The sequence below is a fragment of the Aulonocara stuartgranti genome, assembly GCF_965226115.1.
Source record: "Aulonocara stuartgranti genome assembly, chromosome: 14".
Lineage (NCBI taxonomy): Eukaryota > Metazoa > Chordata > Actinopteri > Cichliformes > Cichlidae > Aulonocara > Aulonocara stuartgranti.
In genome coordinates this window covers 9657475-9677127 of record NC_138950.1, presented here as the reverse complement: position 1 = coordinate 9677127, position 19653 = coordinate 9657475, and the positions used below count along the sequence as shown (strand labels likewise).

General features: G+C 38.5%; 1 protein-coding gene across 1 annotated transcript in view; it reads left to right on the top strand.

Moving 5' to 3' along the window:
- b3glcta (beta 3-glucosyltransferase a) overlaps positions 1 to 19653 on the top strand; it is an 84503-nt gene that overhangs the window by 47703 nt on the left and 17147 nt on the right. The window contains exons 5-9 of the mRNA XM_082502553.1: positions 11417 to 11493; positions 12138 to 12249; positions 14968 to 15104; positions 15250 to 15313; positions 16208 to 16339. Coding sequence (XP_082358679.1) covers positions 11417 to 11493; positions 12138 to 12249; positions 14968 to 15104; positions 15250 to 15313; positions 16208 to 16339 — 522 coding nt within the window. The remainder of the gene's footprint in view (positions 1 to 11416; positions 11494 to 12137; positions 12250 to 14967; positions 15105 to 15249; positions 15314 to 16207; positions 16340 to 19653) is intronic.

Here is a 19653-nt window from a genome sequence, read left to right as displayed (position 1 = left end):
CACTTACATACTTAATAATCATCATCAAAAGTTTGTTTGTTTGTTTGTTTGTTTGTTTGTTTGTTTTCAGCATTTTAAGGGATTTGTAAACTCCCAGTAAGAACATCAGCATTATGTCAGCCTGGCTTTTTTTCTTCAAGTCTATTCAGAGTAGATTTAATGTAGGACAATGCATGATATAATCTATTCAGTTAAATAGTCAATGCAGTGTTGCTAACAACAATATTACATTCAATTAAAGGAATCTAATCACTCGCTGCATTTATTCTATTAAAAGACTTTTTTTCTTCCTCAGTATTCTTGGATTGGTCACTGAGTTGGAAACAATATTGTCTCAGTCTCCTGCTCAATGCTGTGTATCTTGTATCCAGAGTATTGACTAGCTGTGCCGAATTTAGAGCAAGTCATTTTTTCTGATTCGTGTTGCCACAGTAATATAAATAAATAAATTAATAAACAATACAAGCTAAATGTAACAAAACATTTAAGAAGAAATTTATACATAGAGGGAAACCTTACAGCACAAGACAATTAAAACACAAAAATTTAATTCTAAATGAAAACAGCAAAAGTGGATAAGTGGAAGAAAATGGATGGGTGAACGGATGGACAGATGGATAGATGATATAAAATTAGCTCAAAGTGGAAGCAGCGAGAAAGCCCACTTCTAAAAACATGTCTTTAAGAGACATTTAAGAAGACCGGGAGTGTGTCAATTTGATCTCCTTAGGGAAGTTGTCTCAGAGAGTGGGTGTCCTATCAGAAAAGCCTGGTCACCCTTCGTCCTCAGCTGAGAGAGGCGTTTTTAAAAATAAATTATAGACAAGTTGTAGTTTAGTTTGTTGTAGTTTCTTGACCCAAACATGTGTATAAGGAGTTTTAGAAATTGAACTGATATTGGTGAGTCTCCTGAGTTCCATAAAGAATGAGGAGACAATAGAGATGACATGCCTGTTCAAGCCAAGGAGCTTTGTCGCAAGTGACAAAATATTTGCCAAAATTCATGGACAAACACCCATGATGTGTTGTCGTATATGCTTGCGCTCCATCAGGACCACTAGATAAAGATTCACGTAAAGATTACATCAGTCATATTTATTAAAGGAGGTTCTGTGCCATCCAGTATTTGATCATGGATAAAATATGTTGAGTTGATGAATGTCATTGGGGTTTAAAGAGATGTGCAGCTGCATGTCATCTGCACCGAAATGGAAATTCACACTATATCTACAGATGGCATACCTCAAGGGTGACATGTACAGAGAACAAAAAAAGGTCCAAGGACAGACCCCTGAGGTACTCCATGGGTCATTTTTATAGAGGATGACCATGAATTGCCAGGTTTTACACTAAAAGACCTATCCTGTAATAAGAATAAAATCACTTTAAAAGTGGACCAGAAAGATAAAGATAAAGACACTAGAGTGTGTTCCTGAGAGAATATATATATTATTATTATTATTATTATTATTATTATTATTATTATTATTATTATTATTATTAATTTTTTTTTTTTTTTTTTTTTTTTTTTTTGTCATAATGGCCAGTCAAGCTTTGGCTAGTTGATGATACCTACTCTGTCCCATAACTGTAAATGTCTTTTATTGTTTGTTTCTGTTTGTTTGTTGTTCGTCTTCAATTTAAAAAATGAAAATAAAAAGTCTTATAAAAAAAAAAAAAAAAGAAAAAGAAAAAAGTGGACCAGAAATGCTAAATAATAATACATTTCAAAGACATTTATTGAAATGCCTTTAACATTGTTAAAGGCATTTCAATAAATATTTTCCAGCATCACTGGCAATCATCACTCTAAGGAGTGCAGTGTCTGTGCTGTGGTTTACTCTAAAACCCAACTGAAGTGTTTCAAAAAAGTCTGTTCCCATTTTAAAAAAGCAATCAGTTTTTCAGCAACAACTTTAAACCCTTCCCTTGAAAATTACTGGAGCCTGTATTGTCTTCTTTTTTTGTCTCATCTTTGTGTGAAAACAACCCCAAAGGCGCACACTACACCACAAGAATTACAAAGTCCAAAAATAAGAAATTAGAGTTAATGTCTAATTAAATTTTTATAGGTCAGATTTTTTTTTTTTTTTTGCATGCTTTAATAGCTGGTACACTTTAAAAATATGTTTGCTGTAATAAACAGTGGCCTCAGTTTATGCAAGATGACAAGACTTGTCACGATGAGATTTAGTTACACTAATCCACATCACGTTTTATGAGACGAGACAGACTTGCCACATCATGTTCTGTTTGCATTTGAGATCTCAGAGATGACTGGCATTTTAGCATCTGTTGAATGCAATTACACAAACTAATTTCAGAGCCGGCAGCTTCTTAAAGACACATCAGTAAAGGCTTAACAGCTTTTTAAAGAGTTATAAGATTTGTGATAAACCAGAATTTTGATTGAAATGCACAAAAAAAAGCTCACGGGGAATGAATGCTGCTGTTACACAAAGGCTGCATATTCAACACGTTAACACGTTAAAATTTAATGTGGGTCTGTATGAAACATGACTTAACCCAAAATTAAAATCTAGTAGAATTTATAAAGCGTGAAATATCAGATGGAAAAAATGCAAATGCAAAAAGGGGGAGAGAGGACAATGGGAACAACAATTTTCCCTCTTATACTTGCATTTCTTTTTCATTAAAACCTTTTATTTCATTGTTTACCTTTACCGTGTTCAGTTTTTAATTCCATGACTTAATAAAATGTAGTCTTTTGCTTGTGCATTTAATTTTAATTTTAATCAGCAAAATAATTCTCATTTAATAAGTCCACTAAATGAATCAAGGACATCTGTATCTGTAATAGCACAGCTTTTTAAATTCCTTTTTAATTGAACGCTAAAATTGACAAAGAAAAATTACTTCACTGCGACAAATCTCTTATTTTTAATGGAAAAAAACATTTTCTTATCTGAAGCTGCTATAGTTTAGGTTTGGATAAATCCAGGCACAATCATCTTTGAGTAGTTGGTTAATGATAGGGAGTGATAGTGGCAGTGATGAAAGCAACTACCGATAACTACTGTTAGAGCAAGGAGAGGAAGGAGCAGTGGTTTGCTCCATAATAAAAACTTGGCGCTGTGTTGACCCATCCATCCACCAGGATCTCAGAGCACAAAAAGTGAGCTAAACTTTTGCTCCTGACATGAATGAGAATTTACATTCTTTCACTCTTTTGTTTTTCTGTTCATCTCTATAAACGGACAGACTTAAACATAGCTTAATAAGGTATCTACAGTAGTCATCCAAGTAAGGCCTCAGTCACACACCCCTAGAGTCTGACCAGTGCCTATGGCAGTAAGTGTATATCCTGACTGACTGGCAGCGAGTGAAGGTTGGAATTTTGCTCACTGGGGAAATTGTTTGCAAAGAGCTGCACCAGAAATCTCTTTTGTCACTAGCGGATTGCTGCGGTCCCCTGTAGTTTGTTAGGAAGACGCTTACTTGTCTGCAAACACTCACCATTTTAATTCACTGAGTGCCACATAAACACACTTTGACTGGCCTTCAGAGTAACAGTTGTGTCATACCACTACAGCCAACACAATTCAGATTGCAAGTTTTACTTTGAAGGTGAACATTCTCTAATTCCAGTTTGCATCACACATTTGACAGTAGTGCTTGCAAGTGTTTGTATAAAAGATGCCAACTTAACTGCAAACTACTGGTGACTGTAGCACCAGTAGTTTGTATTAGAGATGGCACGATACCACTTTTTTATGTCCGATACCGATATCATAAATTTGGATATCTGCCGATACCGATATGAATCCGATATAGTGTTTTTTAATCAACAAAACTGTTTTTTTAAAAATATCTTGCTGCATTTTGTATAAGTTCATACTCAAGTTTAAAACAACAACTACACTAAAGCTATTCTGTTATACCTGTATGCAAAAAAAATATTTCATAGTTCAGCAATACTGATCAATCTAATAAACTTAAACCTACACCATCCTCCCTATTCTGGTATTTTAAAGAGTACTTAGCGTAAATATTAAGCAACCTAACTAATAGGGTTCCAACTCCCAGCATCAACAAAAATAAATAAATAAAAAATAGGGAACCACCCCTCACGCTCCACCTCATGACGCTTAATCGACGTAATCAACCTTAATTTGATGCAGTGTGAAAAAAAATGCACAGAAATCAATTATTTTTCAAGAAATATTAAATAGATTCAACATCTTTCTTCAACAAAATTGCAGACTGCACAGATGGTACCTTCCCAAAGGAAACAGTACTATAGCTTACTAGGGTATTTAAATTAGACTTAATAGTTACTATATACAGTAATTGACTTCTATTCATTTTACATCAAATTAAAACTTTGGGTGTCAGATAATTATTTATTAAAAGTGTAGCAAGTACATAAGCTAAAATAATTTATGTTGGTTATGAGTAGTTGGGCTAATTCAGAAGATATCAGATTCGGCTCTAGGAGGTGAGTGAAGTACAATAAACATACAACCACAGATATTGTGATTACAGTTATTATTTATAGTGAAAATAAAGTGCAATTACCAAATACCAATATTTACAAATCTGCAGACAGGAAAAGATAAAACATAATTCAAGCTTGTAAAGTATCCGCTGCACAGTGGTGCAGCAACCTCCTCCAACCCCCGGCAGACAATGTCCATAAAGTTGCTATTTCATAATTGATATAAGTCCAACGCGTATGACAGTCTGTAACAGGTTGAAATTGGAAGTGTGATGATCAGAACTGAGATTCCAAGACTGAGATCTCGAAAGTAAGATTTGGAGGACTGAAAACCAGGGGGGGAGAGTGTAGGCCGCAGCAGCCTCCTACCAGACCGCAGGAAGTTGTAGCTGGGGTTCTGGCTCGTTGGGCCTAGCTCGCCATCCAAGGTAGTGGTGTCGCTGTGGTCTCTCCAGGGCACCACTAGCCTGCACTATAATCACAGGACCACTATTAGCAAAATTCATCTAAATTTCCCAAGCTAGCTTTAGTTCCAGTGTACACAATAAAGTTCATGAGAAAATACCAATATACAACAAATACATATCCAACCATTGTAATAAATTAAAATAAATAACAATCTCAAATAACAAAACTACAGCCACGTAAAGTGAGAGTAGTAGTAATGTAGTAGGCCTCAGCCTTAGCTATCCCATCAGCTGATAGCACTGGCATACTGATACAGGTTACAAATACAAACAGACATTCAGGCTCAACTCACCATTCACTACGTGCGATGTCACATACGAGCCCCCACGCATCTACCCGCGGCGGTATCAAAATACTGTTGAACGCAATCCACAATTAATTCAAAAACAAGTCAAGATAGTAAACAGCAAAAAGCGCTCGCCCCACGTACCTGTTGCTTCCATCCGCTAACGCCTCTCCCCCGCGTCTTTTCGAGACGACAACCCGGAAGGCATATATCGGTGCCTCGCGAATGTGATTGGTCACAACAGGCACGTGCAGACTCGCGGCGTGGCGTGCGTCACGACGCGTCACGATGCCTTCATGGACACGCTCCGGTTGGAATTTGAAATTCCGATTTAGTTATAGGTGCAGTTCTTTTTATTTTTATGTGGGTTACATCAGCTTGACATTTTAAATGAGAATAAGAAAGAAAAGTATGTCTTTGTGCCCCCCTTTTCGCTGTTAATGCCCTATCGGCCCCCCTGGCTAAACTTTGCTAGATCCGCCCCTGCACAGTGACCGGAGTCAGCTCCTGGTGTACAAAATGAATATTAAATAAATTCTAACAACAGCTTATCAAGCTTAAACGTGCTGCTGTTGTTCAGCCGCTGGTTTCCTCTTTCTGGTGCAAAGTGGGCCAAAAACAAACAAGAGAGATGGACTCACGACAGAAAAGCCGATCAGCTGATCATTAAGCAGTTTCATGATTGAAGTAGCAGCAAGAAGAGTCAGTTGCTCCATATATCGTTTGTTAAGCTTAACGCAGGAATGCTTTACAAACATTCAGAGATGGACTTACACACTTGCTTTACTTCTCTCGGGGATAACTTTGTTGGAGATGAAATGCCGGGTTGCTAGCGAAGCTCCAAATGCTATCCAGACCACCGACAGGTCCCGCATGCCACAGCGCTCTATCACGTGATGCATACTGCTCCAACGTGCTAACGTTCTGAGGTGAGTTACGGCGTGTTGCAAGTTTTGTGAGGTGCTTTCGTGATATTTAATGGATCGAATTACATTTTTTATTTTTCTCCGATATCCGATCCAGTAATTTAGGTCAGTATCGGACAGATACCGATACGTAATATCGGATCGGTCCATCTCTAGTTTGTATAAAGCAGGAGCTTTTCGGTGCAGCATCATATACCTCGTTGAGACCAGTTTCACCTGTGCTAGGTAGCTTGAGTGCTAGGTAAGATTAGAAAAGCACTATACAGTGGTCCCCCGTTTATCGCGGGGATTACGTTCTAAAATAACCCGCGATAGGTGAAATTCGCAAAGTAGCCAACTTTATGTTTTACAATTATTATAGATGTTTTAAGGTTTTAAAACCCTTCACTACACACTTTATATGCTTTTCTCAGACAGGCATGAACATTTTCACACTTTTCTCTCTTGTTTAAACGCTCACGTTCAAACCATCGTAGAAAAATAAGTCCAGCATTATAGAATGAAACCAAAGGCACCGGCTGGTGCCTTTGATGGTGCAAAACATTTCGTCAACATTGTTGTTTGTTGGGGAGAAACTTACAAACATACAGTACAGCACTTCAGAGTCATACTGCTAGCAATCGAAGATTTATGTAAATTTGACAAGCTGGACGCATTCTGTACTGTACAGGAGACACAGCACGAGATTGATAGACAATGATCTACAGCCAATCAGGACACAGAACACAATGTCCTGAAAAAAGAAATCTGGAGGAACCCCTTTCCTCAACCAGTGATAAAGTATACACATTTCTGTTAGGGAATGCACATTTGTCCCTCACCATGAGTAGTTACTAAATGATCACCAAGAGAGCTCTAGCCTCTATTACTGAGGTCCAATTTCAGTTAACATATTAAAATATTTTCATTTAGAATAGCTCTTAAAATCATCAAGTGCCAGTTTTTGTGCAAGCTGCTTCTGTTTTGCAGGATCCTGTTTTGTTGAATTGCTGTCAGAATAAAAATATGCCAAAACAAAAGCAGAAAAGGTGTTCGAATAGCATGGATAAAATGTAAACTCCAATTGATATTACTGTCTGCCAGCCTATCATCCCAAGCCAAACATAAGTTATAACCAGCTGTCTATGTCTACAGTCACACCTCCGAGGCACATCACAGAAACGCAGCAACGACAATGCAGAAAAGAGATAACCTTGGATAGTTTTGGTAATGAAGTTTGGATGTGGGCAAAATGTTGTTTTAGATAATTAAATAATTAAAAGCTCACACTGTTTCTCTAATTATGTGAAGTTTCAGGGTCAGTTAACTGGAAACTTTCTGATATTTCTGTTTTTTCCTCATTGGACTCCTAAAGGTTGTGTTGCACTGATTTACACACAGGAACTTGTGCATTCTGTGTCGGTTCACAGCCCATGTTCCTACAGTCTGACATTCTGCCTTCTGGGAAAATTCACATTACATTTATAGTGTTTTTGTCATTTAGCCAATGCTTATATCCACAGAGACGCGCTGAGACTACAGCAAAATGCGATTAAACTAAAACCTTTACCAGCAGTATTGCAATATGCATGTTTTTAATGCTTTCCTGTTCATCACTGTAATAGCAATTCATGCGTATAAGAAGCCACAGTGATGAAAATTTGTTTGTATGAAAAATGGGTTTTCTTTTCAACTGCAGTCCTTATTTTTACAGGTGGCTTCTGGATCTTTTTTCTCTCCTCCAGCCCTTATTGGTTAAAGCTTCCTATGACTGTTTTACAGCCAGGTCCCACTGACCCCCATTATCTTCCCAGTCAGCAAGCAATCAGTGTCCTGTTCATGTCCTCGTGAGGACTGGCTCTTATCTTTTGATTAGCAGTTTGCAGCTCGCACCCAACTGCTATAAAACTATCTGTCTGGTCTTCTTGAATGCCTCTTTTATCAAAAGAATTTCGATAGCTCTTCGAAGAAAAAGCCCTCGTTGTGAATTTGCATTATTATCTGAAGATGATGCGTCTTTGATTTTATTTTTCCCCTTTATTTTTTCATGGAACAGCAATAGTGTAAATGTCAAGTAGAGAACAGTTTAATAAAACATGGCAGACGTCAGACGTGTGATCGTTTTAAGAGTAAACGTGTGTAATATGGTTAGAGATAATAAACCTCAGCTGACTAATAAGGATTAATATGTATACACAGTGTCAGCCTCATCAGCTAAATCAAACATGCTGCCGCTAGACAGAACGACTCAGAGGAGACTGTTCTCCCTGACTTCCTGCATGATGAGTGGACCATGCTGTAATGAACCACAGGGTCTTACGCTCTGCTGCTTTGTTTTCCTCACAGTGTGAAATGAAACCTTGGCTCTCTCAGACAATCCTCACACAATTTCTCAGCTCTGGCCACTCAAAAGGAAATTTTTATTTAGAAGGGATTGTAGGCACTGTACGCATCCTAAAATATCCTGTTCTTGTTTATTTCTTTCTTATCAAAGTATATATTTTAGTGTAAGGACAGGAAGTAGCAGCAGCAGCAGCTCTGGACTTAGTTTTATAGTTTTTTCGTCATGTTTTTTCTAATGCCACAGTCAACTGATCTGATACAGTGACCATCTCAAAAGACAGAAATGTCATGCGTTCTGATATCCTGATTTCTCACCATCGTTGTTGGGAAAACTTCAGCATGATGATTTAATTTGGAATATTCTAATGAGCATATCCAGATTCATGAAAGTATGATGAGAGGTTTTAATGTGCAACACAACCCAGATACTTGAAAAACCCAATTATAAGCAGAGTAGTTTAACAAATGCATTCATCAAAGTGACAATATTTTTGTGAAATCATTGACTTCTTTACTTATTGATTTACTGAAATTAATAGTAAACAGTAGCTGTGCTGTGCAGAACAGTAAAACACACCAGTCTGATTTGCAGAATTGTACACAGTACAGTATTATGCAAAGCTGGTCATGCACAGTTCAGTTTTTCATGTTTAGCGTCTAAGGAGCTATACTTTCTTGTAATTGGTCTTAAGCATGAGTTCTCAGGGCTTTTTGAAGGTATTCAAAGTTTGTCTTTGGACACTGGATGCTTTTTCATTTATTTTCAGTCCACTCCTTGTACTTGACCTTTTTTTTTTTTCTTTCGTTAATCCACTTAATGCTGACCTATGAATTATTTAGACATAAAAAAAGCCACTCATGTTGTTTCTACACATAACAGACAACTTAGCAAAGAGCCAATTTGAAATAGTATTTTTAGGCATTTTGTTACTTGCAGCCTGTGCCAAAAACACATTTGTTCCCATTTCTTTGGCTGAATCTATGAAAAATACCAAAGATAATACAATTTGACAGGAAAAAAATTTGTATTTTTGCACCAATAAGGTGATCCTGAAAAAGGTATTAGCTAAAAATTTGGCATATAGTGTAGTGTGCCTTTTTTTAAAAGAAAAAAAAAAAGCACAGGTGAGGACAAAAGAAGAAGTGGAAGATCTAAAAAATGAACTACATCAGATGAATGGTACCTGAAATGAATGAATGCCCCTAAGAAAATAGGAAAAAAATCCACCAAACACCTTTTTACGGGACCTGAGAGTTAAATCTGACCCGTCAGTTGATCCATCTACTGTTTGCCGAAGCCTCATCAGTCTAAGGGCATCTGGGAGTTCATCCAGTGGTGATGGGGTTTGTAATTGTTGGAATTATCATAATTATAAACACAAAAAACTGTAAAAACAGAAACGGAATTTCAATCCACCATACAATACCATGTGGAAAGCATGTGATTGGCAACTTTTTGACACAATTTTTCAGCATGACATGCCCAACACGCTGCCAATATAGTACCCCCCCCCACACACACACACACACACACACACACACACACACAAAAGAAACAAAACAAAACTACACAATGGAAACCTATCAATCATGGACTGGCCTCCCCAGAGCCCAGACCTCATTATTATTGAAGCAGTGTGGGATCATCTTAAAAGAGAATAGAACAAAAGGCAGCCAATATCCAAACAAGAGCTTTGAATGTCCATCAAAAAGCCTGAAGAACTGTTCCTGAAGACTACCTAAAGAAATTTCAAGAAAGCCTGTCTAAGAGAGTTCAGGCTGTGTTAAAGAATAAAGGTGCTCAAATCAAACTATTGACTTCCAAGCTCATTAGAATGATGCAAACTCTGTCTTTGCCTTAAATACTGCATTTCCATGATTGTTACGTCCCTCTGCAGCTTTTAATCGTCTCAGTGTTTTCAGCTGGTGCTAATTGGCCACACCTAGTCAGGTGTGGATAAAAGCATACCTGAGGCAAGCTTTCCGGCAGTGCACTAGTCTTTGCCTTGGTGGCACCAGCCATTTTAGCCAACCTGGTTTTCCATTTTAGGATGAAACCTCTTCTCACCCACACTCTGTTATTCATCTCCTTTTTTTTATGTTGCGGCTTTTGAGCCGGGTCGTAACATAAGTGGGGGCTCGTCCGGGATTTGTTTAGGGGTCCTAGAGGCTTATGTTACGGCCCGGCTCTGCTAGGCGGCAGCGGACGTAACATAAACGAGCCCAGAGACCAAGGTGTTAGATAGGAAGACAAACATAAGGTTTATTAACACAACGGAAATCCGTTAGTGAAACAACTCACTAGGCAGCAGAGAAACTTTAAGCAAACACCACGATTAATAACACCAGTAGAGCACTGCTCTACTAAACGTCTCGCAGGAGGCAACACAAAACACAGGCAAAAGGGCAAAAGGGAGGGACTCTCTGTACAGTCTGTTCAAATCAACAAGTCCCTCGACGAATGAAGACTCCTCAGCCTTTTATACTATCAGGTAACTGCAGTCAGCTGTGTCACTTGTCATAACTGCAGACAGCTGTGTCACTTGTCCATCGTACTCCAGGCTCCTGCGGCAGCCAATGGTGTGCGTAGTCTGACAGGCTCGGATCCGCATGAAGTTGGGGCGGGCATATGTCCGGGCCAGCCAATCTCCCGTGAGTCCTGGAGCACTGTAGCTTCCATGGAGGAAGGCGGGGCCACCTGAGGCCAGCGGCCGTAACAATGATGACAAATTGCTGAATTGTTTTCTAACTAAAATATAAAGAAATGAGGGATATCTCAAGAAATTTTACACAACTGTACAGTGTGTAGGATTTGGAGGAAATCAGCTAAAACATAAAAAAGGAAACATGTTAAATAACAAGAGACATCAGTCTTATGAAACTTATATAGAAAAAAAATCTACTGATGGAGGGAATGGAAATTCTTATCTGTCGTTTCTGTGTTGTTTCTTACAGAAACAGCCGGTGGTTTTGCTCCTTCACAGTTTATCAGAAAATGAAGGCGACTGGAGCATCCTTCCTCTGCTGCCTTAGTAAGTATCCCTAAACTGGTAATGATTGGGTGTGATTAACAAACAGTTAACACAACTCAGCTTTGTGCTGAGGACTGCATATGAGAAACACTGTCTTCTGTCAATTTCTACTGTGTAAATTTGAAATTTTGAAGGTAAATTTTTCTGTTTTGAGGACATTTTGTTGCCACATTTGTGTAAAAGCCATTACTAACACAGTAACGGTGATTTATTGCTTCATTTTATGATAAATACCTTCTTAATGTGCATGTAGGTGTGACAACAGGTATTCAGCGGTATGAACAGCATGATAAAGGCATTAGCTTCAGTTGTCTGGATGCCTGAGCCTTTTTAAAAATCAAAAATATGTCTTATGATTGTTTTAGGGAGGTGTGTAACAGCATCTAAATGTGTTCTCATCATCCATGGCATAGACTTGTAGCATAGAATATTCCCAGACCATTATATAGAAAGGCTTTCCTCCCTGAAAGAACTCAGTGTGCTTGTGTTGTTTTTTTGTCTTTCTGTCCTCTGGGGAAATGTTGTGACTGCTTTGATCTGACTGGGTCAGGAGCCTCAGCCTCAGATATCTCCTCAGAGTAGACTGAAGTGAAATGTTTTTATTATTTAACTCTATATATTTCTGTCTGCGTGTGTGTCCTCAGCTTATCACATTCCTTTGGGAAAAACTCTTCATGGATTGTATTTCTTGAGGAAGAAACAAACGTGAAGTTGATTGCTCTCATCAAAGTCCTTGCAAAAGTTGACAAAAATAAAGTAAGCAGAAAATATTTTCTCCTAATCTACATCTGTCTTTTTCTCTCCCATTGCTTTCTCTCTTGCTTTTTAAGAAATTCATCAGTGAGACCAAAGCTTCCTGTTTTCATTCCAGCTTAGCCGATCATTGCTTCAGTTATATGAGCTACAGTATCAGGTTGGCTGCAGCTTCTTTGCAACAGTCGAGCTGCACTGAGCACCACCAGCTCACAGCGTAACCTGTCAGATATGTCACTCCAGTCTCAGCTGTAGACCTAATTTAAGGCCTGTCCCTCCACTCATGAAATTATTTTTCATCTATATGGGTTGGTGGAGTATGCCAAGTATAAATATTGAATGAGCACTCCAGAAATTCATGCATTGGAATTGTCATTTCTCTTAGTTGAGCTCAGCAAAATAACTTTCTCCTTCAGTTCTTCATTTATGAATTATTTAAATAACACAAATGTGGCACATTTTTAACATTTGTTTTTGAAATTTAAGCTGTTTGTAAGAAGTTTGCTTTGCTGTGCCCTTGGATTGTCATAAAAGGCAATTTCCACCCTGCGTGGGATTTCACTTCCAACTTAGGGATCGGTTTCATTATTGAACGCATCTTCGCAAATTCATTCTAAAGCAAAGCCAGCAACAGATACAACGTCCTGATGACTTGATTCATTACAACATGCCCAAAGGCAAACTCTTCTCTCTCAGGTGTTATAGCTTAGTGGGGTCAGCCTCATGTTAAGTCACAAAATTGGATTTCATATCAGAGTGTTTTAAGCAGCGAAGGCTCCTCACAAAAATGAGTTGCCACTTTCCAATTAACTTCAACCAGTTAGGTGCCAGAGCATGACAGTAATTAAACACAGTGCAACTTGTGATATACTGTAGTTGCAATTTGTGGATTTATTTGATAAACTAAATCGAACAAAGAAGCGAAGAAGGTAGTTTTGGCTGCTCCCTTATTTACTGAGGGTTGTCTTTACTGAGGTTGTCTCAGTGGCTGGATCCGCATGTTGATTTGCCACAGATTTTATACTGGATGGCCTTCCTGATGCAACTGGGATAATATCCAGGGCTGTGACCGCCGCTAAGAGTGCACTAGCCTGTGACCACGGGTTGCTGGGCTTGAATAAAGAAAAGCAAATGTTTAATTACACAGACTGTAGCCACTCTATCATCCATCTACCATTCCCAAAGACTGCTACTCCTGCTACTGTTGAGTGATGGTCAGATTTTAGTGAAGCTTACATGCAATGACCTAGTGGGTTTTCACACATACTCTGCTGAAGGTTAATGTCATATTTGTCATTTTAGAGACATTTCCATTTTCACAGCACAACCTTCACAAACACTACTTAGAATTTAAATTTCACCACATTTCCACTGCTGATGTACTGAATAAAATTCAGAACTAACCATTTAGCAAACTTGTTAACGTAAAATACATTTTTCATGCACAAAATGAGAGAAACACCAAATTATATTTATTCCTTGAAATATTGCTTTGCCACACATGTTGCCCACCACATGTATTCCTGATGATCATGGTCTTATTGGTCATAATCATGGAGTAGTCCTAATGGTTGACTCCCACATTGGAAAGGCATGGTTGGGTTGGGGTCTTTTTATCACCATTATGCTAATAGAAGAAATATAGTCAGTGCTACTCTGATGCATATTTTCATGCTTTTTATGGCCATGGTTACTACTGACCATGCAGTCAAAATACTCTTGAATCCTTTTATTAGGTGATCAACCAGATTACCAGGGCAGCTGTGGCTACAATGTAGCTTGCCATCGCCAGTGTGTGAATGTGTGTGTGAATGGGTGAATGACTGAATGTAGTGTGAAGCACTTTGGGGTCCTTGGGGACTAGAAAAGCGCTATACAAATCCAGGCCATTTACTTTGTGGCCTGGGTTTGTGAGCCCCGTTGATATCTTAGTGAATTTTAATTCTCATTATATTTTTGCAATACAGCCAATCAAAATGTGTCACTTTCTTTATATTTCTCACACATTACAGTAACTTGTGATTTATGATGGCTCATGAGTTGGTTAAGCTAGTACAGCATTGACGTTCTGGTTTAGACACATCCCAGTTTGGTCTGTCTTATTGATATTAATGGTTCAAATAACATATTAGAAACACCTTTAAACAAGTAATGTTCACAGTGAGCATAAAACAACACAAAAAAGTGGAAACTTCATGAAGACTTTTTTCAGCCTTTATGAAAGGCAGGATTTGTAGCAGGGGTTTAGGCCTGGTGGTGCTAAGATAAGCTAACTGGCAGCTAACTTTACTGTACAGATATGAGAGGATGGTGTTGATCTTCCTAACAATTCTACATCAGAAGCATGAATATGTTTACTGAACTGTTGGACAATTCCTTTTAACTCGATCTACTTCAGCTCTAGGGGGATTTTCTAAAACTGTCAGATTATTCTTTTTCCACCAGATATGTCAAGAACCATGATCACAGCCGTTGTAGCTACAATATCTGTCATCTTTGAACTTTGTTCAGTGAAGAAATCTTATTATTTCCCCAGTTAGCAACAAACTTATTCACTGGAAATAATTTCAAAGATTTTCTGACGTGCAGTGTGAAAATTAAATTAGGCCACAAGTGCAAAGTTTTCTTTTTATGACGTTTCACAGCATTTTAATGGGGAAAAACAATAAAAACGTTTTATGTGTGACATAGTGAAATGTGTCTCTTAAACTTATTTATCAGGAGTGGTTTCTGGGTAAGCCCCTCTTTGATGAGGAATCGACCATCATCCATCATTATGCCTTTGCAGAGAACCCCTCCATCTTTAAATATCCAGACTTTGCTGCCTCTTGGGCCTTAAGCATCCCCCTAGTTGTTCGGTGAGTATGTGCAATAAATCTGTAAAACTGAATTCTTCATACAGGCTTCAGAAAATAAGGTTACATCACTATCACGTATATTTACACATACATTCATTATTTATTTGCTGTGTGTTTGATTTCAAAATCTTATTTATTATTTTAGGCTTGCAAAGAAAGTGAAAGAGGAGCCACTTAAATCTGACTTCACTATTGACCTTAAACATGAGGTAAGATACTATGCAAGTCATGCGGTTTTGCATGGAGTGAGATCACGAGCCTACTGGTTTGCAACCATTTTCTAACAGCTTTTTTCACTCTCAAGTCAATGCCAGCCCATTATAATTTATTTGCACAAAAAGAGCAAGGCATGAAATTCATCTAACCTTGAAGTGAAATCTCATTACTTTGGAGAATTGTCATGGTGCTGTATTGAGGCTCTTATTTTTTTTTTTTATCACTGAAATTCAGCCAGAGAGGCGTCTAGGGATTTTGTTGAGTAAACAGAACATCAGACTTATCTGGCTCAGACTGAAAAAGGTGGTGCCGTTAGATCTCTTTCAGTTGAGTAGAAATATTACACCTTCTACCTACCTTATATATATAAAAAAAAAATAGAATTCTGAGTTTTCTTTTTTTTTTTTTGTTTAATGAAATGTGTGCTTTAAATATTACTGTACATGTAATATGCTGCATGAATTGCAGCACTTCATTGCTGGTAAGTTTACAGTTTCTGTATTTTTCTGCTACTTTAGACAGTTCCAGGCAGCACTAGCTGTCACATCTCATGACACATTCTTACTCTGCAACATCTCTGTCTTCTCCATGCAGAATATTTAACTTGAAACCCAGATTTTCTTCTTCAGGAAGAAATGCAGTAATACTCACCAGTTCTCAAGTCTCCTCTAATCTCTCCTCTTCTTAATCTTTTTTGTTATTCGGCTTAAATAGTGAATATGCTCCTGGAATTTTCTAAACTGTTCTTTTTATTATAATATAAAATAAGACAATAATAATACAAAAAGCAGCACATGTTTATGTTTTTAATCAGTCATTAATGTCTTAAGGATTGCATTCTGTCCATAACTCATAAGCTTGACCACATGATTCTGGATTTTTTTTAGGTTGCCTTGTATATCTGGGACAATGGGAAGGGTCCACATCTCACTGCAGTTCCTGAGCTGTGTACTGTGCCAGAGGACTCTCCCCAGGCCAGCCACTGTGCAACCACTGTGAGCAAAAAGCCTCCACTGTGTGTGAGTATCTGCTCTGTATTTGGATCAGTTTGATTGTCCTCAATTCCCAGGAAATGAAAAGGGAGCAAAATTAAATGACAGCACAAAACAGAGGATGGTTCACTGTGAGGTATTGGCAGTCATGTAATGATGTATGATGGCCCTCTTGCCCAAGGTTGAATCCGAGCCACGCTGGCATTTCACGGTGAAGTACTGCTTTTATACCACATACTGTGCAACCAGAAAAGACGGAAGTCTTTCATTTGTTTTACCAAATTAATTTAAGATATCAGCCAATTGCAAAGCAACATCCTTTCAGTTTGTTTCCAAATTCAAATCAGATGTTTTATTCTGTATTTTTTTATATCTAAATATTTTTCTATGTATTTACTGTCAAATGTCAAACATCGCAATGCCTTTTTTCAAGCTGTGTCTTAACCTGAACGCTTGCATTATATTTGAATATTTGCTGTATTTGTCATTGAAACATAAATCATCACGCACATTTATTGTGTCATGAATCTGTAGCAGATATTTCTACCGTCTAAATTTTGCACTGGGGAAACATGCAAAACACGAAAGCAGTTTTAGTTTTCTTTATAAGCTTCCATTAGGACATTTTTTTTTATTTTTCGTTGTATCTGAGTGGGAGCCAGTGAGTGGGTGTAACTAATGGGGAAAAAAAAAAATTGATTCGGTCAGAATGTAAGTAAGGTCAGTAGGATTCCTACTGAAGCTTAATCATACTTGCTGGGGTAGATTTTTTTTTTGTGTTGGTTAGATTTGCTGCAACTGACTATGCTATGCTGAATTCTAAGCAAAATTCTCCACAGGATCTCCAGTGTATGATGTTTGCTCAAGCTGAGAGAAGTTTGGTTTGTGAACTTATTAGAAGGGTGTGATATTCTTTAGCCTGCAGCAGTTGGTTCCACGCACACCATAAATTGATCAGTAATACTAGTAAGAAGTGATTGTTTGGGATAGATGCGACTCGAGTTTTGTGGAGAAGGTGAGGCGAGTTGAATTTGAGATGCCAGAGCTTGCTGCTGAGAGTGTTCCATTTCTGAGTTTTTCCATTTTAATTTTTCATGATTTTCCCTCCTGGTTTTGACGGAAAAAACAAAAATTGAATCTGATCTTTTCATTTGTTATTCAAATCACATAGTGTATGTGCATTTGTGGTCTTGAGTCTAGTACATGTTTGCTGCAGTGCAAACTGTCAGATTTATATTCATGTGGTTATTACCTCCCTCTCCACGGAACTTCTATCCTCATAAAACGACATTCATTTAAACAGAAAACAGGACAACAAGCCAAGCAGCCGGCAGAGAAACGTGAAGGTCACAGGTTTAATAAGTATTCAGGGAGAAGTTTCCATTCAGACAGAACAGGAGGGGATGCATCGTAACCGGACAGTGAACGAAACAGTTGTGAGACAAATTGGCAAGTGGCTTAAGAGCAGCACTCGGCTGCAGCGTCGACAAAAGAATCAGGAGCCTCGAGAGGCAGATTTAAGAGGGCAAAATGATTACAACCCAAGTGGCAACGACAGCAAAGCCTGTTGTTTTTATTTTAGGCAATAACTAAACTTATTGTAGAGCGGTTTCTATCAAAATGCTAAACATTTCAGGGCAGAAGATTGTTCAAATTCTCACCCTACAACAGTCGTTTTCAAAATAATTTGTAAGACAGGCCAACGAATAACAACGAAGCCTTGTTTATTCTGGCGTGAGACACAGAATAAACAAAATCTTAGCATCCTTGAGGTCTATTTTTTCCTTTTCTGTGTATGTGTGTCTGTATTTTTTAAGTTATGTTTTGGACCACTCAAAGTCCGTTTGAAGAGGCCACTTTTAGCTCTGCTCAGATTGTGACGAGCATTTTTCACTCGTTTCTGACATTTTATGCATTACGTAAAAAAGCAAAGAATCTCTTTTCTCCGTTAATATTTAAATGTACTTTGTGTGTCTTTTATTTTGTATTTGTAGCTCAGGCTTCACGGCACAAGAGATCTTTACATTACGTAGCATTTTGTTTCATTAATATTGTTGGAAAAGTGACAGTTTGTTCAGCAGCTGATGATGTTTTAATGTGGCATACATTTTTAATGCACTCTGTCTGAAGGTGATTTAGTGAATTGTTTTTGAGAAAGAAATTGCTAAATTGCATTTAGATGTTCGTTTTTCTTTCATTGCTTTCTGTCTCTCCCATCATGTGTGGTTTTTTTTGTTGGTTTGTTGTTGTTTTTTTCATTTCCGAGACTACAGATGCTACAAATGAAAACTGAATTCATTCCTGCATCCCTTCAAATATGCTGCACGGTTATCAGATAGTGTCTGTCTTTAGTTTCAAAAGGAGAACCTAAGGCAACTAGAAGGACAAATGACCTTAGACCATATGAAAGAAAAAATCCAATTCTAATTTCACTTTGAAGATATGAACTCCCACTAATCACTTGGACATTTAATATAGTCTGGAAACTGAGTTTCAGCTATTTAGCTGCAATACATGTCGAGCTTCAGGTTTACTTACACTTCACTGTCCCAGTCCTGCATCCCGCCGTGCCTAAAGTCAGCCACAATTGTCCCACTGCCAAAGCGTACTAACATTAGCAGCCTCAACGACTACCGACCAGTTGCTCTAACACCTGTTATAATGAAGTGCTTTGAGAAACTGGTCCGACGTCACATCATGTCCTGCCTGCCACCCACACTCGACCCGCTCCAGTTTGCATACAGAGCTAACAGATCAACTGAAGATGCCATTGCTACAACGCTCCACACCACCATCTCTCACCTGGAAGTGCAGGGCCGTTACGCCAGGCTGCTCTTTGTTGACTTTAGCTCTGCTTTCAATACGATACTCCCGGACAGACTAATAGATAAACTGCTGGAAATTGGACTTCCTTCCACCACCTGCCGCTGGATCAGAGACTTCCTCTCAGACCGTGTACAGAGAGTTAGAGTGGGGCCTCATCTTTCCTCAGCCCTCAGCCTCAACACCGGCTCTCCACAAGGCTGTGTACTGAGTCCCCTACTGTACACTCTGTACACACATGACTGTGTTAGTTCCCACCCAGACAACACAGTCATCAAGTTTGCAGATGATACCACTGTGGTGGGGCTCATCTCAGGGGGAGATGAGACTGCATACAGAGCTGAAGTTCAGAGGCTGTCAGATTGGTGTGCAGACAACAACCTGGACCTCAATACCACCAAAACAAAAGAACTGGTAGTTGACTTCAGAAGGAGGAAGTCCGAGCTGCAGCCTGTCAGCATCAACGGGGAGTGCGTGGAAAGGGTCTCCAGTTTCAAGTTTCTGGGTGTGCACATAGA